This window comes from Eptatretus burgeri, chromosome 8 (genome assembly GCF_056783735.1).
Source record: "Eptatretus burgeri isolate ZD-2024b chromosome 8, Ebu_testis_v1, whole genome shotgun sequence".
Taxonomy (NCBI): Eukaryota; Metazoa; Chordata; class Myxini; order Myxiniformes; family Myxinidae; genus Eptatretus; species Eptatretus burgeri.
The window spans coordinates 36,031,363-36,054,388 of NC_140968.1; the positions used below are offsets into that span (position 1 = coordinate 36,031,363).

The 23,026-nt window shown below is 43.3% G+C and overlaps 1 protein-coding gene across 3 annotated transcripts in view; it reads right to left on the minus strand.

Moving 5' to 3' along the window:
* Positions 1-23,026, minus strand: part of LOC147021521 (striated muscle-specific serine/threonine-protein kinase-like) — a 178,242-nt gene that overhangs the window by 17,768 nt on the left and 137,448 nt on the right. For 2 of the 3 annotated variants that reach the window (XM_085891534.1, XM_085891532.1), the window contains 9 exons: positions 16,734-17,015; positions 13,261-15,937; positions 10,654-10,794; positions 10,373-10,489; positions 8,512-8,679; positions 2,716-2,838; positions 2,319-2,477; positions 2,116-2,242; positions 715-954 (listed from right to left, as the gene is read on the minus strand). In XM_085891534.1, the coding sequence (XP_085747660.1) occupies positions 715-954; positions 2,116-2,242; positions 2,319-2,477; positions 2,716-2,838; positions 8,512-8,679; positions 10,373-10,489; positions 10,654-10,794; positions 13,261-15,937; positions 16,734-17,015 (4,034 nt within the window). The remainder of the gene's footprint in view (positions 1-714; positions 955-2,115; positions 2,243-2,318; positions 2,478-2,715; positions 2,839-8,511; positions 8,680-10,372; positions 10,490-10,653; positions 10,795-13,260; positions 15,938-16,733; positions 17,016-23,026) is intronic. The other variant, XM_085891533.1, reaches the window with a different exon arrangement.

Below are 23,026 nucleotides of genomic sequence, written 5' to 3' on the forward strand. Positions count from 1 at the left end.
GCATGTGGGATTTTAAAAGAAGTATATGTATATATATATATATATATATATATATATATATATATATATATATATATATATATATATATATATATATATATATATATATATATATCTCTTCTTCTTTCGGCTGCTCCCGTTAGGGGTCGCCACAGCGGATTATCCGTATGATCCGCATAGTGATTTGGCTTAGTTTTTACGCCGGATGCCCTTCCTGACGCAACCCTGGTCGCCGCTTATGACACACAGGGATATGTTACACCTATACTAAACGGGGCATACACCGGGACCAGTACACAGGTACTCATTTCGCCGACCTCGGAAGGATGATAGGCTGAGTCAATCCCCTGGTGTGTATTAATTCAAGCGGCCAACGGGGCTTGAACTCAGGACCTTTTGGATCCCAAGCTGCTATTCTAACCACTATGCCAACACCAGGCTTTATATATATATATATATCTCCACCAAAATGTTTCATTATAAGTACCAATTACACATACCTGCAGTTGTTGAATTAGCACTCTATTTTATCCTTTAAAAACAAGTTTTTGAAAAACATTTAAATAACTGTGCAGTACTTGTACGAGTCTATGCATCAATATCTTTTCAATGAAAACATTAATAACTTTTCAACTATTAGGAAAATGTTTAATAATTTGTGAAAGAATAAACACAGCCTCCATTTTCAAACATTGCTCCTTCACTCCCACTTACATCTCAATGAGTTTGTAGAGGAGCTCTTTTCCCGGACAGCGTTCCGTTATGAGTACCAGGTATTGTGGTGTCACGTAGGCCTCGTGCAATGCCAGGATTGCGGGGTGCCTGAGCGCCTTCAGCACTTCGTATTCACGCAGCGCTGCCATCTTGCCTTCCGGAGTGTAAAGCACCACTTTGGCTGTAAAAACCTTTCCCGTCGAGTTTTCCCTGCATTCCCTGATCACTCCGAAGCGACCTCTGTATGGCAAAATTAATGAGTAAAGCAATAACAATGATATACTATAAGTAGTAGTTGTAGTAGTATACTCATCAGGGGTTGTGTTAGTTTTTATGGCATATGCAATCATGTTCATATATTGGTGAAAGAGAAACAGCACACAGCTTTCTCAAATACTGGGTTTTACAAACTTTACAACGACATTTTATGTTGTTTCAATTCGTCGGGCCATTTGTTTCACAAACTTCTGCTGAAACAAGCTTCTCGCATACCTTGAGCGTTGCCATAACTTTATAAAGCATGCCCAGCAATGCACCAGGAAGTGTTATCATCACATGGCACATTGGAACACAATATCCGCATGGGATATTAAAGATCTCATGACACCTTTCGGAAAGAATAGGCCGTTGTCTTTTGGAACCTGAACAAACTTCTTAATTTCTACTTCAGAGTTCCGTTGGAAAGACGAGGACAAACAACCAGTGTATTCCTGCCCAATAAACTACTTTTAGCAACAGCTGCTCTCCCATGAGACGGAATCATATTTAATTACCAGTTTAGTAGATGTTCCAAAAGGAAAAAGAAGCTGAATTTTTAAGGCTGTAGTGATATGGCATGTAAGAGGAGTTTGTCAACCCGTGTTCAAGTTAAAACTGATTGTGTGGTGGATGGACACAAGTGGCTTTTTCCACTGCAGTAGTTTCCTTGAGTGTCAGTTGCGAGCAAAGTTATCCGTCTACATTCTTGTGAATCAATCAAATGTACCGTACTCTTGACAGTGTTTGGCCTTGGTTATGCTGGTTCGTTTATCATTGCCACCCCAGCAGTCAGTGAAGGATGGAATTTGGAACTTAGCCAGTGTCGGTGATAACTCGCTTACTCTTTGTAAATGACACTGGTATCTTTAACATCCACCCATGATCAGTGCTGGCTGGTAGACGGGTCCGATGGCTTAATGTCCTTCAAATGGATGGCACGCACATCGATGCCTCGCTCTACATGTGAAACACCAGGGTGACAGTTCGTAGCTGGACCAAGATTCCAACTCAGGTTATCCAGATCAACGGTGAATGTACATATCTATTGTCTGTTTTGCCAGCCCCCTACGTTATTGTAACAGGTAACAAGGTCAATTACACGGTTAGGAATTTCGAGTGACTATGACTTTGAAAAAGTATTACCTTGCCCTCTCTTCCAAGAAGGTGTACGGTTTCTGGACCGACCCCTGCTGAGGTCCAGAAGCTTGGTCAGTTGAGCTGACTGTTTTCCCACCATCGCTTCCATCAGCACCTGGTACCACATCAGTACCTGGATATTACATGAATGAAGTCTGACCCTGAGACAATAATTTCCATCAGTTGTATCGCCAAGATGTGTTGCCCACCTGGGATAGTTACTTTACTTGAAGACAAGCTGGCCTGACCCTGGCCAGCTTTGTTGACACAACTCACACGGAACTTATAGATGCCGCCAGGGGTCAGCCGGGTTACATTATGGTAAGGATCTTCCAAGTCAGCAGCCACAACCGCCCAAGAGTCGACACCTGCACAAGGCACTATGAAAGATTAGGCCCAGGGATGTGATGGATTTTCCTGCATTTGCTGCACTTCAAGTTCGTTTCATAAACTAGTTATAAACACCAATGCCTCATGACAGCTTGATCTTATAAAATGAAAATATATTGTTCCTTGCACATCAGCATAATATTGTGACAAATATACATCGGGTTTCATATATCTTCTTTCAAACAACCCATCAGGTAAAGTATTTTGAGTCATCACCCAATTTCTTTGCTTCCAATGTGTAGGTAACATGCCCTTGAGACTCCGCAGCCTTCCACACGACGAGCGCTCCTTCCTTACACACCCGTGGAACCTCTGGTTGTTTTGGCCTTCCAGGAAGCTCTGGGAGAGAAGGATACATATGCAGAGTTAAATATGTACCTGAATGGCAGATGGATGGTGAGGTCAATTCACCTCGACATTGTCATTATAGGGTCAATATTATCAACAGAGGAGCAATGTCATGCATTATGTTCCATGCAGAGTGTCTTCTACCAAAGCAGTTTCTTGGATTGGCTGCGGTTACAACAATGAATGATGCAGGATATTTGACCGAATGTGTAGGAATTTATAATTTGTTGAAGGTGCCGGCGACAGCTCGCCTAATTTTCACAAAGGAAACCGTGGCATCTTTCATGTCCACCAACTAATTCTTGCAGACAGCATGCCCAGTTTAATGTCTATCTGAGGGACGACACACACATTGATGAATCACAATACCTGTGAAACACCAGTATGAGAGTTTATAGCTGGGTCAAGATTCGAACCCAGGTTCGACAGCCAAGAGATGAGTGTGCGGAACTCTAGGCAGCCCTGCCAACTCAGGAGCAATTCTAAATAAATTGAAAATACAATCCACTATGATAACTTTGCAGCTTGTTGGTAAGCAAACATGCTGATTTTGAATCCAAGCAAGCTGCTGAGGATCATGTTCAAGCTCATGAGTCACTACGAGTCATTAAAGAACAATTATAACAATGTAACCCCCGAGGACTGAAGGAACAGACTCCACAAATAGTTAGGTCCATAAGTTAGGGGACTTGAAGAGGTCGGCTTCTCAACAAACTTCACTGAACGACGAAACAGACCGAAAACGATTTGGGTAGTTTACTGCAGAACCTCCGTACAAAGGAAGGTCGTGGTAACTACTGAAACCACCAATCCAAATAACACACAACCATGTAACCATTGCTGAGTTTCAAGTCAATTTAAACGCACCATTGATGCAGTAATTCCACAGGTCCTCATCCCTTGCTAATAAAAGTAACATTTCCATGCCCAATTCACAGAACGCACACCTCTTGGCCTCCATACACCAAAGGACTCCGTGACTAACCATTCTCTGCAGATTCTGATAAAACTCTTAACCTCCCTATCCTAAAGCACCCTCTGCAGCCTTCATCTTCATAAAACCAATGGTACCGAACACACACACACATACACACACACACACACACACACACACACACATACACACACACACACACACACACACGTAAAAGGTTGCCCCTATAAGCAGGGCAATCTCGAGCAATGATTCCCCACTCTGCATCGAGCAATTCTTCTGGGTTTAAAACTCAAATGACGTCACTTGTACCCAAGTGGCAAAATGCTCTTCCTTATCAGTGATGAAGTGTAACTATTTGAGGTCATAAATATACTGTATACTAAATTCAGATTTTGATGTGCCATACTCTGTTACAGAGTGTCAATGCTTCCAAAGCAATTTCTTGGCAAGGGTTACATTGGGTGGTTTGCCATTGCCTTCCCAGATATATTTAATGCACTGCAAAAACAATGGTGGAATTGTTCATCCTGCACTCTTTCCTTGTATGCCACATAAATTCCTATCCTCTCCCTTACGCTTCCTTCCTAACTCTCTTTACGACTCTCTCCACTCCTTCCTCACATCCTTACTCTCCTTTCTCCCTCCCGTACTCACGCTTCCCTTCATTTTCTGAATCTACATTTTACCTTCGTTGATTTAAATTTAAATTTTCCTGAACCAATCCAGTAATTTTCAATACAACATGAACATCGATGACTGCATGAGTAAAATTTAGAGGTGGCTGGCACACATGCTAAAGATGAAAAAAATTTTTAAAAGGTTCAAGGTATTCCGTCCTCTTGCATGGAGCAAGCTTACAACATAGTACTAAAGTGCCCAATGAAAGGCCGATAGGATTAAAGAAGGGTGAAAGGATATCTGGGCACTCATCCAGAAATAAACACACTGCTTAAGAGAAGACTGAAAAAGATGTACAAATGTGCTACCAACGGCAAAGCTGAATATAGACTTTGAATTCGGATTCTGTAAGAACACAGTTCACCTTCCCAGTGAACTAGACATGCAGACAGACGCATGCCATTCTAAATCTCTTTCTAACATGTCAATTCATTGGCTGAAGTTTGTTTTTATTATACAAAGTCTCGTTCACAAAAGAACAAGGTGGAAGAGGCAGTGAGCCAGTGGAGCAACTGGTCACAAAGCGATCGCCAAGGATAAGCCTCCCCTGGCGTCTGCGATTCAATGATGGCCATATGTTTTTTTCGACTGCCATATGACCTTGACCATCAACATTTAAGAATAGAGTATAAATGAAGAAAATGTGCCCCCATTTAAAATCTATCCATACACTGCACCATCATGAAAATCGGAGGAAAATTATTCAAGTTATGATCAAGAAGGTGTTTTTTTGTTAATTCGGTCACAATCCAAAAAAAGTAGGTCAAGAGCACCAATCAAATATCGGATGCACAACTTTAGTGCAGGTACACCATTACAATGCATGAACACCTTCGATGGCAAAGCAGTCTTTAAGATTCTGTATTGGCAAAATTGAGCGATGACAAAAAATTAAAATTAAAATTAAAAAAAACCTTATTTTTTCAGACTGCCAGTTGACCCTCCCTGATCTTTTTAACCCGGAGGGGTATGATGTAAATTAAGTGTAAATGTGCCTTACTCGAGACTATCTAGAGAGGTCAACTTAATTTCGATTTGCAAGAATTAGTCTAGTTATGGATAAAAAAAGGAAACATTTATAATAATTAGGTCATGACCTTAAAATTAGGTCAAGGTCAAAAAATTATGTCAATCCTGCATATTTTTTAAATTCCAATTATTGATGTAAAATTTCATTCTGAGAGTCCTATCTGGCTCCAAAATACAGCTCGGAGATTGTCAGAAAGAAAAATGGGTATAAGAAACTGTGCAGTGCCATTCAAAATTGTGGGCACTAATTGTCGAAAGAAACCCTACAACAGGTATAAGCCTCCTCCTATTCTAAAGGGGGAGGCATAACAAGCAGTGGGAGGAAAGAGAAGAGGAAAAGAATGGCTGTGACCCACACACATACAGTGGGGAGAACAAGTATTTGATACACTGCCGATTTTGCAGGTTTTCCCACTTACAAAGCACGTAGAGGTCTGTAGTTTTTATCATAGGTACACTTCAACTGTGTAAGACGGAATCTAAAACAAAAATCCTGAAAATCAAAATGTATGATTTTTAAATAATTAATTTGCATTTTATTGCATGAAATAAGTATTTGATCACCTACCAACCAGTAATAATTCCGGCTCTCACAGACCTGTTAGTTTTGTCTTTAAGAAGCCCTCCCATTCTCCACTCATTACCTGAATTAACTGCACCTGTTTGAACTCGTTATCTGCATAAAAGACAGCTGTCCACACTCAATCAATCAGACTCTAACTTCTCCACAATGGGCAAGACCAGAGAGCTGTCTAAGGACATCAGGGACAAAATTGTAGACTTGCACAAGGCTGGGATGGGCCACAGGACAATAGGCAAGCAGCTTGGTGAGAAGGCAACAACTGTTGGTGCAATTATTAGAAAATGGAAGAAGTTCAAGATAACAGTCAATCTCCCTCGGTCTGGGGCTCCATGCAAGATCTCACCTCATGGAGCCTCAATGATCATGAGAAAGGTGAGGGATCAGCCCAGAACTACACGGCAGGACCTGGTCAATGACCTGAGGAGAGCTGGGACCACAGTATCAAAGAAAACCATAAGTAACACACTACGCCGTCATGGATTAAAATCCTGCAGCGCACGCAAGGTCCCTCTACTCAAGCTAGCGTATGTCCAGGCCTGTCTGAAGTTTGCCAATGACCATCTGGATGATCCAGAGGAGGAATGGGAGAAGGTCCTGTGGTCTGATGAGACCAAAATAGAGCTTTTTGATTTAAACTCCACTCGCTGTGTTTGGAGGAAGAAGAAGGATGAGTACAACCCCAAGAACACCATCCCAACCGTGAAGCATGGAGGTGGAAACATCATTCTTTGGGGATGCTTTTCTGCAAAGGTGACAGGACGACTGCACCGTATTGAGGGGAGGATGGATGGGGCCATGTATCGCGAGATCTTGGCCAACAACCTCCTTCCCTCAACAAGAGCATTGAAGATGGGGCGTGGCTGGGTCTTCCAGCATGACAACGACCCGAAACACACAGCCAGGGCAACTAAGGAGTGGCTCCGTAAGAAGCATCTCAAGGTCCTGGAGTGGCCGAGCCAGTCACCAGACCTGAACCCAAGAGAAAATCTTTGGAGGGAGCTGAAAGTCTGTGTTGCCCAGCGACAGCCCCGAAACCTGAAGGATCTGGAGAAGATCTGTATGGAGGAGTGAGCCAAAATCCCTGCTCCAGTCTGTGCAAACCTGGTTAAGAACTTCAGGAAACGTCTGATCTCCGTAATTGCAAACAATGGTTTCTGTACCAAACATTAAGTTCTGTTTTTCTGATGTATCAAATACTTATTTCATGCAATAAAATGCAAATTAATTATTTAAAAATCATACATTTTGATTTTCAGGATTTTTGTTTTAGATTCCGTCTTTCACAGTTGAAGTCTACCTATGATAAAAATTACAGACCTCTGCGTGCTTTGTAATTGGTAAAACCTGCAAAATCGGCAGTGTATCAAATACTTGTTCTCCCCACTGTACATGTGCTTACACCCTCAAAATCTGTACAGTACAACTGGAAATGACAGAGCACAAAATACGTGCATGACAATACATGGGAATGGACACATGGGACAACTAAAATGGCACTCGATGGAACGCAAACCTCGAACAGGCTGACCAGTTTACGTTATGTGTCCACTGATAGGCTGGATATGTATCGGGACCGAAACCAAAATCTAATCGGTTTGTTCTTGTCACCGAACCAACTCATCCACCTAGTTTTGTCATAACTCGTGTCATAACTCATAACTCGTCACCATTGTCATAACTCTCAATGGCGACAAAAAGAACAAAACTCCAGTATCAGGATCCGGATCTTCACGAAAATCGAATCAATTCGTCCTCGCTGCATATTCAACCTGTTCACAAAATTTTGTCCAAATCCATCCCCAATTTTTTGATATATCCTGCTCACAGGCAGACAAACGTACAAACAAGCCGGTCGGCGACATGGGTGGTCGCTACATAATTGCATACTAGTTACATAATTGCATCATACAGTTTTTGACGGATTGGGCTGAAATTTTTTGACAAAGAGGTTGATTATAGTGCGCATAAAAGCGCACTTATAGTGCGATTATAGATTATAGTGCGATTATAGTGCGCATTTTCGAAAAAATAAATGTTTTAGGATTTTCCAAAAATTTCAAAGTCCCGTTGCTAGGCAACGGTGGCGTCCATAGCAACGGTGCTCAAAAGCATACAACTAGATCCTGTCAAGTTTCATCAAAATCGGTTGACTCCTCTGGCCTCCAGAATTGTCCATTACATACAAACAAACATACAGACAGACGGAAAAACTGAGAATAAGGGTAGTCTAGCAGCGACCACCCAACAAACAGACAGGGGTGAAAACATAACCTCCATAACAGTGTGGGTAACAATGAACAAGTTAAACGAGGCACATCTGGAATGGCATCCCCAGCTTTGGAGGGAGTTATATGTATATCGGAACAAAAAGAAGCACGTCTGAACGCAAGGTAAGTTATCAGCATGTTTTGGCCAATTTGGCAAATAAGGCACTTACGAGCCAAACACACACGACAAGATGATGACTCCGTTCCCACACTGTTTGATGCAACACACTCATAAGTCCCCACATCCTTCTTCGTGGCTTTGAGAGCAGTGAGAATATGCCGGCCATCCGCTCCGCTTGATGTCTTAATGTGACCGTCACTTGACAGTGGCTTTTTATCTGCAAGGCAGGCAGGTGGTCATTACAGGTGGAAGGACCTTTCTGATGAATTACTAGGGAGTGGGAAAGGAGGTGTAAATAATGAAATGTGAACACAAGGTGTGCACGAGTCTTAGTCTTCACCAACAGGGGTGATTGTACACAATCTATTGTATACAAATTGTATACAAAATGTCTTGTACATGTCTCGCATTTTTAACATTGTTGCCTCCAAAGCAACATCTTTTCATGAGAAATGTAGCCACAAAGCTTTTGCCGAGGCAAAATGCAAACCAGCAACCAAATTGTTATCTCTTTGTTTCTTTGTATGTGTTCTATGCAAGGCCACATCTTTTAAGTTACAAACTCCAAACTCCGGGTACAAATTCAACTTTTGTGTGGGGGGTAACATAGGTTATGAGGCTGTGGCCTCACGCGAGGGCATGGAGGAGGGGAGTGGGAGGGGGAGTAAATTCTCGATGTAAATGAGTACCGTGTAGTGCCACCGGTGGTGGTAGAGGGCATTACAATTTCCAAATTTCTTTTGGCGACAAAATGTTACTTATTCACGTTTCTCTTCCTGTGCAACACTGGGTAAATCTGATTGTTCTCAATAAATTCTAAACATGGTAGCATCAAGGCTATTAGGCACCAAGTAGTATTCAAGTTTGAAGAAGAAAGCAATGATTAAATTCCTGCTCTGATCTCCTGCCTGGCATCAAGGACCTCCATCCATTGTTGGGAAAACAGGAGCAACAAGTCCAGGGTAGAGTGACCTGATCTGAATCCAAATTGATGATTGGAAATCAGGCCATTGGAGAAGAGGAAGGATTTGATTTCAGAAGCGATGATGGATTCCATAACTTTGCTGATGATTGGCAGAAGGCTGATTGGTCTGTAGTTGCAGGGATCTGTTTTTGCACCTTTTTTATGCAGGGCAGTAATGTTTGCTGATTTCCAAGCAGATGGTAGATGACCTTGAGCAAATGAGAGGGTGAATAGAACAGAGAGAGGGTAAGCAAGAGGAGAGGAGCAGGTTTTTAGGACACGTGGGCTGATGCCGTCTGGACCAGTTGCAGAATCAGAGTTGAGGTTTGACAGGAAGTTCTTCACTTTGTCAGGAGAAAAGGACACAGAGTCCAGGAACAGCTAGGTGTGACGGGGTAATGTGGGTACATAAAGCAATGGGTTTGGGACACAAGATTTAGATGCAAACACGGAGATTAGGCATTCATCCTTTTTCCGTGCAGTGTCAGCAGTGGGGCCGTTTGAGGTAAGGGAGGGGATGGAGGGGGAACATACACCAGAAACAGCATGCCTGGTGTTGGCTTAATGGTTCGGGTGGTGGGCTTGGGATCCTAGGATCCTGAGTTCAAATCCCACTCGTCTATTGAATTAATGCCAGGTGGGGTTGACTCTGCCTGTCATCCTTCTGAGGTTGGCAAAATGAGTGCCAGCTTGCTGGTATCCTGTGTTGGAGTGGTGACCTGTCCAGGATTGTGCCTAATAGCCAAGGAGACTCCTTAGGCAGCACCAATGCTCTGCACAGAGTATGATCCCAATGGACGGATGGATTAAATTCCTGATTTGACTATTTTGGGCATAAAAAAAATTATTGCTACTTTTTAAAACAAATTGGACACATACAGGACACAAAGTATCTCATCGCTGTCCCCAAAGTGTGAATGTAAAGGATGCCAATGAGCTCACATGCCTTTGAACCAACGGATGCTTAATAGAGAGTTTCCTTCGGGGAGGCAATGCAGGGTAAATGGCTGCCCCTCAACAATCACCTCGTCTTTCAGTTCCAGGTTGAACTTCGGTTTCACACCTTCGAGGAAATAAAAGACATTGAAGACTGCGTTAGCTTCTCAAAATTCAAATAATAAAGTGAAAGATGATAGAAAAGGAATCGTTTAACAAATCTCCTCAATCCCTGCATTGAGCAAGTGACTGCTTTCTACAGTCATATCCCTGTAACCTCCGAGAACCTACCTGCTGTGGTTTGAGTTGAGGGCTCAGATGTGGCAGCTTTTTCTTGATTGTTACTGGAGGAAGATGTTCCTAAGGGTTCTTTGGCTTTCTTGCCTCGACCAATCTCCCAGCGATTCCAAATAGACCGTTTCTCAGGCTCAGCTAGTAATTTGCGAGACAAAAACACATTTGGTTGTCCGTATCCTTCCATCATCCCCAAATTAAAAATAAAATTGTCAGTGGTGAAAAACAGGTTGAATAGGTCACCAAGTGCTTATAATCTGAGTTATTAAAAATATATATTTCAAAAACTGAGAATTACAAAATCACATGTTATCCTCGTCATTTTTTTGTTCACTTTACATCCTTTGATGAAAATACTCGTTTACAAGAATAAAACATGAACTTGAGCAAAGTAAATTGCACGCCATTGCAAATCCCCACGCTTCCAACATCAAGCAAAGTTGAAAGATCGCAAAAAGTTCTACCAGTAATGACCCAATATCAAATTTTGAGTTAAAGTTTTTTTCCCCCCGTTCTGACTCCTGCAACCACAAGTCCCCCACTTCTAGAGCATAAACCAGGGGTCAAAATCCAAAAGAAAATCGTTACATATTCGATGTATCCCTCAATGTTGATTGCATATGTGCATGGCTCACAAAGTGGGTACACATACTGTTACACAAAGGGCAAAAAAAAAGTTTAGGGAAACATGAAATGCAGCCCATTATGTTAATCTGCATGTATTCAAATAGCTAAATCTAAAATTTTAGACCTGCAGCACGTCCGGTTTTAAAGTTACCACTGAATATATACAACACTGTAAATACCCGTTCAAATTTCGAGCTTGGCGTCAGCATTATGTACGGAATCAGATGAAAAAAAACAACGTAAATATTATATTTTGGGATAAGAAACAGATAATTTTTACTCTGCCTTTTTAAACAGGCTCAATATGTGACAGGAAAAAGAAAAAAAACCACATTTTGAGAGAGTCCGATGTTATAAATTACGAAGAAAACACAGACGAGTCCAGTAGCAAAGAAAGCCACACTTGTAAGCAAAAAATAACGTGAAAATTGAATATTTCTTTCGAACTTTTGAAAATAATCACTTTAAACATGAAAAGAAAAACATAATTCTTACCTCTCGGATCCTCACGAAGCACCAAAAAAATTCTAGCGTTGGTTAAAATGAAGAATTATCAGACAAATGCGAGTCACCTCATTCGGCTCGGCGTCCTCACGCTGGATTCGTACATTACGGCTCTCGCAAAGACACGGACACGAAGACAAACGCTGCGCTCGACGGCGAATGGAAATGTGCTGACACGTTTGCAAGTGCCTATTATATCCATCAATCGGGGAAGTTTGCAAGACGGCAAGGTTTTCTAATGCTAGCGTTATTTGCGTCCGATGAGAGATGATGATTCGTACATAACGGGACTGACACGAAAATCAAGACGGGATTACTTGCGGTCCGAATTTTATTTTTCTGATCACAATTTTGATCTATATTTTTCTGACGTTAGACTCTGTCATATTTCCAAGAAATTAAGGGAGATTTGGAATAAAAAATCATAAGAAACATTATCAACACTGGACTCCTTATTTATCTCGATGCAGTGGACACGAAGCGTTATGTACGAATCCATTATTTCATCAGATAGGGTAGATGCCAGAAAACCCGAATAGGGAGACAGAACATCATCAAAACATAAAAGAGACACCAAAGTTCACATTCTGAGTCACCACACTCAAAATAACTGTCACATAAGAAACGTACAGTAGAATAAAAAAAATTTACCAATCAAACTAACATTTCTAAGGTTAAAATATACCCATATTCTGTTGCTTTAATTCATCTTTAATAAAACAGGGAAATGGAGAGTAAGATATTGCCGGTTTCTACAGGTTCCCCAAGATGTCCACTTTCATTTCTGACCATTGATGGTTTGTCTAAATACCTCATAAAAGTTGTAGGTGGAATTTCCCACAAACATACCACGGCATACCCACTTTGTGAGCCATGCACATATACAAAGTTTCATTTTAAAATGTTTCAAAAATGTGCCTGTAATTGCATTTTTGGGGATTTGACTTTTTGACACCGCTGCAAGGGTGGGGCCAAAAATGATGCTGCTCTCGCACGTTCTTGCCATGTGGTGATCATAACTACCAAGTTTGATGAATTTTTTCACAACTGTTTCGGAGGAGATAGTGTGACGGACGGACAGACAGACAGACAGACGAAACCGATTAAAATATTTTTCCGAAAGCATGGAGATAATAAAATTATACAATTGAGCAGCAATTTTCCACGAGTTTTTATGGAAACTGTAATGTCATGTCCACCACTGACTAAAATGTATGATGTCATATATGTTTTATAGCAAGCAGTGGATCCACAAACACATATGTGACATTAAAGGTGTTTCATAGTATCACATTTGTGTTTCCTTTACTCGGAAACAGTGAAAGCATGCGCACACACCAGTTCCAAATAAGAAAACATGCAAAATTGATCAACACATTGAACTTTTGCCGATTATTTTGCCGATTAAGGTTTTCACAGTATTGGCCTTTGATGTAATCATGTATGTTAATCAGGCTGCAAATGAAGACATACCTCGAGCCAATGGACCACTGCCCAGACACTCCGTGGAGGCAGCCAAGGGTGCAGCTTTAAGCAACCTTTTCGATGTTAGCTCAGGCCCAGCAGCTTTTTTGTTGATGAAAATCTCAGAGCTTGCCCTTTTAATCATCCCTGGGGCGCCTTTCGCCCCAAACTTGCTCTTCATGGCTCGCCCAGCTTCCCGGCCTGACCGATCTTCAGAGCTGCTGCGACTGAGTGCCATTGACAACGATTCGATCCTCTTTTTAATCCCCTGACTCAGTGACGAGGACTCTTTGCGCAGGTTACATCCGCCGTTGCCTTCTTCAACGTCTTGCTCCTTTTTTATCCTGTCATCTTTCGAGGCCCTGCGAAGAAAAGGCACTTTCTTCCCTACATTGTCTGTTTGCTCCTTCTTGGTCACATCTACATTCACCTTGGAGTCCTGCGATGGTGTTCTTTTAAACCTCGCTGATAGCCTGCGTGTTAAGGTCATCTCTTTCTCTGGTCCTTGCGAAACCTCAGAAGCAAGCGACGTTGCTGATGATTTACGTGAAAGCTTTCCCTCAACTGCTGTGGTATCAGAATGGCTTTCCTTGAACTCTTTATCTTCAGCTTCATCGAGTATCATTTCCACTGGTGTACCTTGTTGCCTTGGTCTGTAAATTACCTCTTCCTTATTATGATTAAGACTTTCAATATGTTCCTCTGACTTCATCCTGCGTGTCATGCCGAGGTTACGGCTTAAGGAAGGCTCTCGCTTCTTTTTAAATTTTGCTTCAAATATTTCCTCAGAGTCAATGTCCACAATGCGGAGGATTCGCTCTTCCGAAGGAGTACGGTGTCGAAGTTTGGGCAGTGACGTTTTCCAATCCTTGACCTCACCAGGAAGAGATACTGTTCCACTTCCTCGACGGTAAGGTAAGTTTCGGCCTACTGCCGCTGGTGCACTTGCCTCCGAGCCAAGATCTGTACTCCCAAGTGAATCAGTTTCCACACTGGCACCCGATTCCCGTGATGCGCCAAAGTACCGTAGCTTGGCGTCTGACCGGTTCTGAATCCGAGAAACTGATGCCGATTTCCTAATGGTAGGAAACTCAGGCATAGGTTTAGCTTGCAAGATGGTGGATGGTGGTTGTGCATTGTCTGGGGGAAGTGCTGTATCGACAGATGGAACCTTTGGTACTAATTGCCTGTGCTCTCTTCTCTCAGCAGCTGAAGGTTTGCCTGGCTTTAAACCTTCTCGTGTGTTCTTGGTGTCGCTCTGTTCCTTTTGTGATTTTAAATATCCGGCATTTACCTCCCTTTCATTTTCACAGATACCTTCAGGAGTAACTGTTGGTCCAAGAGGTCGTTTCACTAGAAGCATCTCCTGAGGTCTCACTTCTGAAGACAACTTTACAGTTCCTGCTACCGTACTTCTAAAAGGCCTCAAAGGCTGAGAAGCACCCAGCTTTGGTGTATTTGCCTCAACTCCAAGTTGGACAGCTTGCGAAACACAAGGCTGTGATTCCTTGTTTTCAGCAAATGAAGAGGGAATTTTAACTTTTGTACTGTCTGGAGCACTGACTTGCTCTGATGACAAGATGGGGGTGACAACTGGCTTTAGGAAAGTTGAGCTGTCTATGGAATGAGTCGTCGCACTTTCTTTGGAATGCACTGCAGCATTCAGCACATGGTCAGATGAGATATTTTTGCCTTGTGCAGGTGTTTCTTGAAACTTCGTTTCTGCTGCAGATTTACAATTTCCGGCCAAGACCTTCACGCCACCCTTTAACTTCATTTCTGCATGGGAATTCTTGTGTGGTATGGCATCCACATGAGCTTCTTGCTTAACCAGGGGCTCTGCCAGCTCTCTGAGAGCTGCTGCAAGTGATGATGGCTCTTTCTTGTTATCTCGGTAGGATTGTTTGTTTGGGATTTCTAGCGGCACACCAGCCAAACGGCGATGTGATGGCACCTCTTCAGCCAGTGTGAATGACGAACTCTTTTGCATACGTGATTTTGAATGCAATGATGGTTGATCAAGTGATTGTGAAGTTTGCATGAGGCCTATCTTACCACGGCCACTGCTTTCACAACCTGCATGAAGTTTTCTTGAAGCCAGCATCTCTGTGCGAGATCCACCAGAAGACGCCAACCCATTTTGATCTTCACCTCCAATTCCTAGATGTTCTAACAAAGGCCCACGTAGACCACTTAGCTTTTCGGCAGAGCTGGTGCGTAACAGCTGCTGTCTTACAAGGGCCAAGCGAAGGGAATGCTCATCACCACCACCTTCCCCAGCTGGCACCTGCTTCCGTCGTAAACCTTCCTCAGAATGTGCTGCCACTATGGACGTTGCACCTGGTGAGTCCAATGAGGCGGTGGATCGCAGCACTGCCTTTGCTCCCTCCATTGTGCCACGCAGTTCATCTGTCTCAGGAGGAAGAGCACTATCAGCTGAACTGCCTCGGCGTAGTTGACTTCTTCGCTTTTGCCATGACGAATCACTATGTTGATGGGTGGCCATAGTAATGTCGTCATCAGATGAGGAGCATGGTGGTTCTGAATCGGCTGAGCATCCGCGAGGTGAAAGACGTTTCCGGTGTCCTCGACCTGATCCCAGTAAGCTTGATTCAACATTAAGCTCTCTTCCCATTGATTCATCACTGCCACCTGACACCAGGTGTGTAGTATCTTGTTTGAAACCCTAAAATAAACAAGAGCTTCCTTAAAGTTTCATAGATTATATATTTTGTTGTTGTCATTATTATTATTATTATTATTATTATTATATGCCTTGTTATCAGGTGGAAAACAGCTCACAAGCAGTCACATACATGTTCAGAGCTGAAAAATAACCAAGGACACATCCACAAGTGAATGCTTACTCAAAGCAGCCTTCACCCAAGAGCAGGAATTCAGCATTTGGCCAGGGTACTGGCACACAATGGCCTAATATTTTTTTAAGATACCCTGGGATCTTAAACATCTTTAAGTGAATAATAGCAGAAAATACCGTCAGCTTAAAGCCTCCTCCAAAAACGATGCAACACCCTACCTAGAAACAGCAGGATGACAGTTTATAGTGTGAATGGCAATCAGACACAGACAATATAGGTCAAAGGGTAGGCCAGCACTTATGAGATGTAGTCAGCCCACAAGGGACGTTCAAAATTTTATATGAACAAGATACTGTACTCATACTCGTCCAAGAAATGCCAAGGCTTTGTATTTTTCATAATATACATATACATAATTATATATAATTAGGAAAACAAATTCCAAACTAAGTGTACGTACTGTATTTAGAAATGGATTTTTTTTTTAATTGCTATTTCTTGGTCTATTGTGAGTTTATAGTTTGTGGAACCTGATGAAAGCTCATGGTAAAAATCATCAATTTTCATCCAAGTTGTTTTTCATGGCTATTCATATTAAATTATGCTGATGTGTACTTGGCTAACTTTAGAAGAAAAAAACTTTTCGAATAAATTCTGACCAACCTCCTTCTTGAGACTGCCAACAATCTCCCGATGCTCTACCTCTTCTGAGTGTTGGCCCAGTGGAGGAGTAGGAGTCTGAGGTTTGGATGTGGAATCGGCCGTGCGCAGACTGAGCGCCAATGCAGCCAGGTCGTCGGCATCATCAGAGTCAGAGCTGGAAGATGCACCTGCAGGGTCTGCCAAACGTCGTGGTACTCCTAGGGACTGCTGACCCACCGGGGCTGCTTTGAGCTGTGCCACGGAACGCATCACCAGCTTGGAGCCATGTGCAATGAGAGAACGCTGGAACAGGAAGAAAATCAAATTTTCTCCCACAACCAAGACCTTTTGTAAAGGGCTGCAATCTTTAAAAATAAAAAAAAAGACACCGTAGCAATACATTGAGACACTTTAATTCATTGGGATTGGCTTATCATGGCATTTGCTCTTTCATAGTGTCACCCTTCCTTCCAGTCTTTCAAGGTGGTTACTCTCCAACATCTCCCTTGCTAACTCATGATCTTCACTATTTTATTCTCTGTAACTTTGTCTGCAGCCTATCCCATATCTACCTCAACCTCTCATGATGCTGTGTCATTTAGTTCCTTCATTAGCCTTCATAACATTATTCAAAGAGGTCACCCCCTGACTTATCCAACATTGTTTGACTGATATGTATTCTTGCTGCACCCACTTCATCCTATATATTCCTCAGATAAATCTCCCTGGTACATCCAGCTCCGACGTAAATACAGCTGGCTTAAGCTTTGTGTATTTTCATGTCACGAAGATGTCCTTTGCCAAAGAGTTGGTTACCGTTACTCGCTAATGACGCACAGCATCACCTTTCCAATGGAATTGCAAAGGTCCATTAAATAAATCACAGAGCCAGTCGTGTTCACAAGAGGCAGTCCCACGAGGTTCAAAGTCCATTCACTGGTAGTGATCCATTGGGGGATTGTGTAGCACATGCTCATCCACTAGGACCTTGCACCAGCCCACCTGGTGGGGAGTTTGCATGATGAGCAGCTGCCCATTCGGCGAGCTGAGAAAGTTCTCCAAGTCTTTTGTTGTGCAGAGCCACAGACCTTTCTCTCAAGTACTTTTCCAAGTATTTTTGGCCTCTTTTCGAAGTTTTGTGAGCCATTTTAGGTAACAATCCTTACCGCGCAAGATATACTGTACGTTATGGTGCCCCGAACACCACCGTTTCTAGGGGTTTCTACGCATGCGCACCAATCATTCTGGGGTGGATTATATCATGTTGAAAGTCACGTATTGTCCAAGATTACTACAAAAATGAAAGAACATTTTCCTCGAAAACATGCACGCCTGCACTCTTGCCAATAAACGACTGCCTTTTGAGTCCAAAATCTAGGTTCATGGAAAAGTGAGTTGACAGAGAGCAAAAAAGGCAATGAACTGAGAGTGGCACCACAGATCGAAACAACAAGCAAGGGATGAATGAACAGGAAGAAAGAAAAGGGGAGAGAGAGAGAGAGAGAGAGAGAGAGAGAGAGAGAGAGAGAGAGAGAGAGAGAGAGAGAGAGAGAGGGAGAGGGAGACGGAGACGGAGACGGAGACGGAGACGGAGACGGAGACGGAGACGGAGACGGAGACGGAGACGGAGACGGAGACGGAGACGGAGAGCGAGAGCGAGAGCGAGAGCGAGAGCGAGAGCGAGAGCGAGAGCGAGAGCGAGAGCGAGAGCGAGAGAGAGAGAGAGAGAGAGAGAGAGAGAGAGAGAGCACAGAAACAGAAACCGACAAGAGGGTTGGATTAGGTAAACTTAATGGGGGTAGAAAAAAAAATCATGTGTCAGGATGGAGGTTGACATGAGATAGTGGTGCACTGCCAGCTTGAAGCCCTGGAGGGAGGAGTGGAATTGAACAGCCTCAGGAAGATGATTCCACAAACTGGAGAAAAGAGGAATAAAAACTGGAGATATGCAGTAAGCCTGGAATTTGAGAGTTTGCTAAATTTTTTGAGACAACACACACAGCGCACACGTGAAAGGCCTCATTTACCATTCATACGTCATTTTGACAGTCCCGTATTACTTGCAGGTTACTGTGTTTTTTTTCTCTCTCTCTCTCTCTCTGTCTCTCTCTCTCTCTCTCTCTCTCTCTCTCTCTCTCTCTCTCTCTCTCTCTCTCTCTCTCTCTCTCTCTCTCTCTCTCGCTCTCGCTCTCGCTCTCTCTCTCTCTCTCTCTCTGTCTCTCTCTCTCTCTCTCTGCCTCTCCCTCTCTCTCTCTCTCTCTCTCTCTCTCTCTCTCTCTCTCTCTCTCTCTCTCCTCTTATCCTGTTCCTTCATTCCCAAACTCATTGTGTCCAAATGTTTCCCTAATTGTCAAGATCGTTGCTTTTTCACCCTTTGTCACTTTTCACCTTCTGAGGGCTACGATCTTGCACGGAAAAAAATGACTTGTCTTCAGTCCTTCGTGTGACAACAAAAACATGGTCCAAGCAAAGCCATTCCCAGGCTGCCTATTCCCTTGCCAAGGCAGCCTCTTGGCGCTGATCGCAACTGGATTACATGTTCTAAAATGTCATCTCCCATAATAACATGATACCATAGCCTGAGGAATATAAAAATAGGGAATCATATGACTACGCAAAGCTTTAAGCTTAAGGGAAATTGCCTCATCTCAGGGATACTCGCTTCAATGATCTGGTTGAGATAATGAAGGAAGAACAAAATTAAGAAAAAGATGCAAAATTAATAACATCCTTACAAACGTCCTCATTACCTTATCAGCACTTCACCGAGCATGGCCAGATAGAGAATGGTATGTCCACAATATGTTGTGAACAATAACTCAGACAGACCTTCATCTTTACAGCTTTAAAACTTACATGTTTATAATTTTACAACCAATACTGTAGGGGTACGTAAACAGACAAGATCATGTAATAGGTTTAACGGTTGAAATGTCGTTTATTTGGAAATCTATCTCCAACTTCGTTAATGGCCCAATTATTCCCACCTTCTTGTGGGGTTGGCTGGGTCACGTTTTTGTCCCAATTCTTTCCCGAACCTGCTGGTCAGCCCTGATGTTTGACTGTAGGTGGCAGGAATTTGAAAATTTGTTTGTGGGATCTTAATGCCCACCAACAGTCAATGCTGGCAGACGGTTCCTCTGGCTGAAGGTCCTTCCGATGGATGGCACACACATTGATAAGTCACAGAGGATGACAGTTGGTCACGGGTTGAGATTCAAACCCAGGTTAGACAGCTCAAAGTCGAGTGTGCATACCTCTAGTTCTGGGCTATCCTGCCAGGCCAGTGTATGTATATATATATATATATATATATATATATATATATATATATATATATATATATATATTGTTATGAATCTGGAAGCCTTTTGCACACAAACAGACAGCAGTCCCCTTAGTTATTAGTTATTTCGTTATTTTGATACCTTAGCTTAGTTATTTCGATAAGTATGTGTTTATAGTTAGAATCCCTCCTTCTGTCAAATGGGAATTTCGTGTGTGCGCTGTGAGTTATTTTATACTCAGGTTTATTACAACTACAATAACAACAACAACAACAACAACAACAACAACAACGGCACCGTCCCTGTCTCAACCCAGTCGCCATTGCCCACGTGTTTTTGGCTGAAGGCATGGGCGGAGCCTCCATCGCCTCAGATCCAACTCCACCCCAGAAAGGTGGGAGTTTCCCCGCCTACCGTGGGCCAGTCCAATGAGGGACGACCAGCGGATCGCGCGATGGAACCATCCAATCAGGAGGCGAGTGGCGAGAAAAGAAACCGCTCCGACCTCAAGAGAGTAGGAGTGATCGTGGCGATTGCAGAGCGTCTGCAGTCTTGGTGGCGATTGGCTTCGCCTGCGGTCTTGGTGGCGATTGGCTTCGTCTGCGGTCTTGGTGGCAATTGGCTTCATCTGCGGTCTTGGTGGCGATTGGCTTCGTTTGCAGTCTTGGTGGCGATTGGCTTCGTCTGCGGTCTTGGTGGCGATTGGCTTCGTCTGCGGTCTTGGTGGCGATTGGCTTCGTCTGCGGTCTTGGTGGCGATTGGCTTCGTCTGCGGTCTTGGTGGCGATTGGCTTCGTCTGCGGTCGTGGTGGCGATTGGCTTCGTCTGAGGTCGTGGTGGCGATTGGCTTCGTCTGCGGTCTTGGTGGCGATTGGCTTCGTCTGCGGTCTTGGTGGCGATTGGCTTCGTCTGCGGTCGTGGTGGAAATTGGCTTAGTCTGTGGTCGTGGTGGCGATTGGCTTCATCTGCGGTTGTGGTGGCTTGGTCTCGGTCATCGTCTGCGGCTCTTTGCGGTGGCTTCTCGTGGTAGTGGCAGCCGAGCTGCCAGGGACGTGGGCCGTGGACTTCGGGTCGAGAGTTCGAGTTCCACCATGGTGGTTTGGAGTGGGTGTGACCACACGATGCGGGAAGGTACCCCGGCCCGGCTCTACCGAATAAAGACCCACGGGGTCCAGTTTCTTTTGGGTGTTTGTGTGTGTCCGTGGGTCCCGTCTGTAAGTAGAATTGTTAAGTGCCTTGTTCATTGTACATTACATTTCTTATTCGTGATAACTCTGCTCTGTGTCTCCCTTTACTTCCCGATTATTGCCTATTGTAAAATAAATCCCCGTGTTGAATGTTCCAGTTCGTTGTTCGTGTTTTCTTTCATTGACCCAGCATGGTGCGGGTTTGAGAAATAGTAAGGCCATTGGTGCCGTAAATTGTTCATTTGGACCGACGGATCTTGGTAATCCCCACTCGGTATACACCCAGATCGGGCTCGGTAAACGGTCCGTTCCGCCCGAGGTCCATCGAGGGTGTGGTTTTCCCCGGTAGTTAGACGACGTGGGTAATTAGGTGTATTGAAATTAGGCAATTACCCCTACCCCACGCCGTCAAAATATTGGCGACCATGGTCCACAAAGTGACTAAAGGACCCGTGACCTTTCGGACTTATCCAAGAGTCACAACCTAAATTCCGGGTGTTCAGTGGGAGACGACTCCACTGATCCACCTACTGGTCATTTATCGCCACCGGACCCCGGCCCACAACAATATATATATATATATATATATATATATATATATATATATATATATATATATATATATATATATATATATATAAATATATATATATATGAACATACATATACATATACATATACATACATACATACATACATATATATATATATATATATATATATATATATATATATATATATATATATATATATATATATATATATTGAACAGAACCGGGCGTAGTGGCGTGCGCCTGTAATCCGGCTACTCGGAGGCTTGGGTTGGAGGATTGCTTGAAGATGGGGGCTCTGTGCTAGGCCACTCTATGAGAGGGTGTAGAGCAGCCCGGAATCGTGGTGAAACCCAATCCTTATCCCTGCCTCGTAAGAGGTGACCAGGGTTGCGTCAGGAAGGGCATCTGGCGTAAAACCTATGCCAAATCAGTATGCGGATCATAACGGATGATCTGCTGTGGCGACCCCTAACGGGAGCAGCCGAAAGAAGAAGAAGAAGATATACTGAACAGCAAAAGAAATGCAAGTCCGAGGTCTTGTCAAGTTTCAAACAGAAGACAAACTATTTTGATTCTAATCACTCATTTAATGAAAAATGCTTTCAATTTGTGAGCTGAAAGTGAATGTTGAAATTGCATTGCAAGATTTTCACATTTACCACAACCTGCCAAGAGGAGACACCCCAGTGAAAAGTCAGTCTTTTCAGGAGCATGTATGTCCACCTTGGGCTTGCATACAGGCGGTGCAATGTCACCTCATAGAGTTCACAAGAGTCTGGAAGAATGTCTGAGGCAAGTGGTTCCACTCAAACACCAATCTCTGTTCCAACTGTGCAACTGTAGTTGGATGTCTCCCAGCAGCTATCCTACACCCAATTTCATCCCAAACATGTTCAATAGGAGCCATATCTGGGGAAAGTGACGGCCATGGAAGAACGTTGATGTTGTTCTGAGTGAGACATGCCATCGACACCCTTGCTGTGTGAGGAAGTGCATTGTACTGTTGGAAGAACTGAAGTTGAGGATGTGCAGCAAACATTGGAACAACATGAGGACGAAGAAGATCATCTCTATACACGACAGCAGTTGTACGTTGTCGGAAGACATGAAGCTGTGACCTGTGGTTGTAACTGAATACTCCCCAAACCATCACACTGCCACCACCCCCATCTGTTTGCCTGTATGATACAGCAATCCGCGTAACATTCATTACGTCGATGCCAAACATGTAAACACCCGTCAGAATGTGAAAGATGGAAGCAAGACTCATCTGAAAAGAGAACTTGG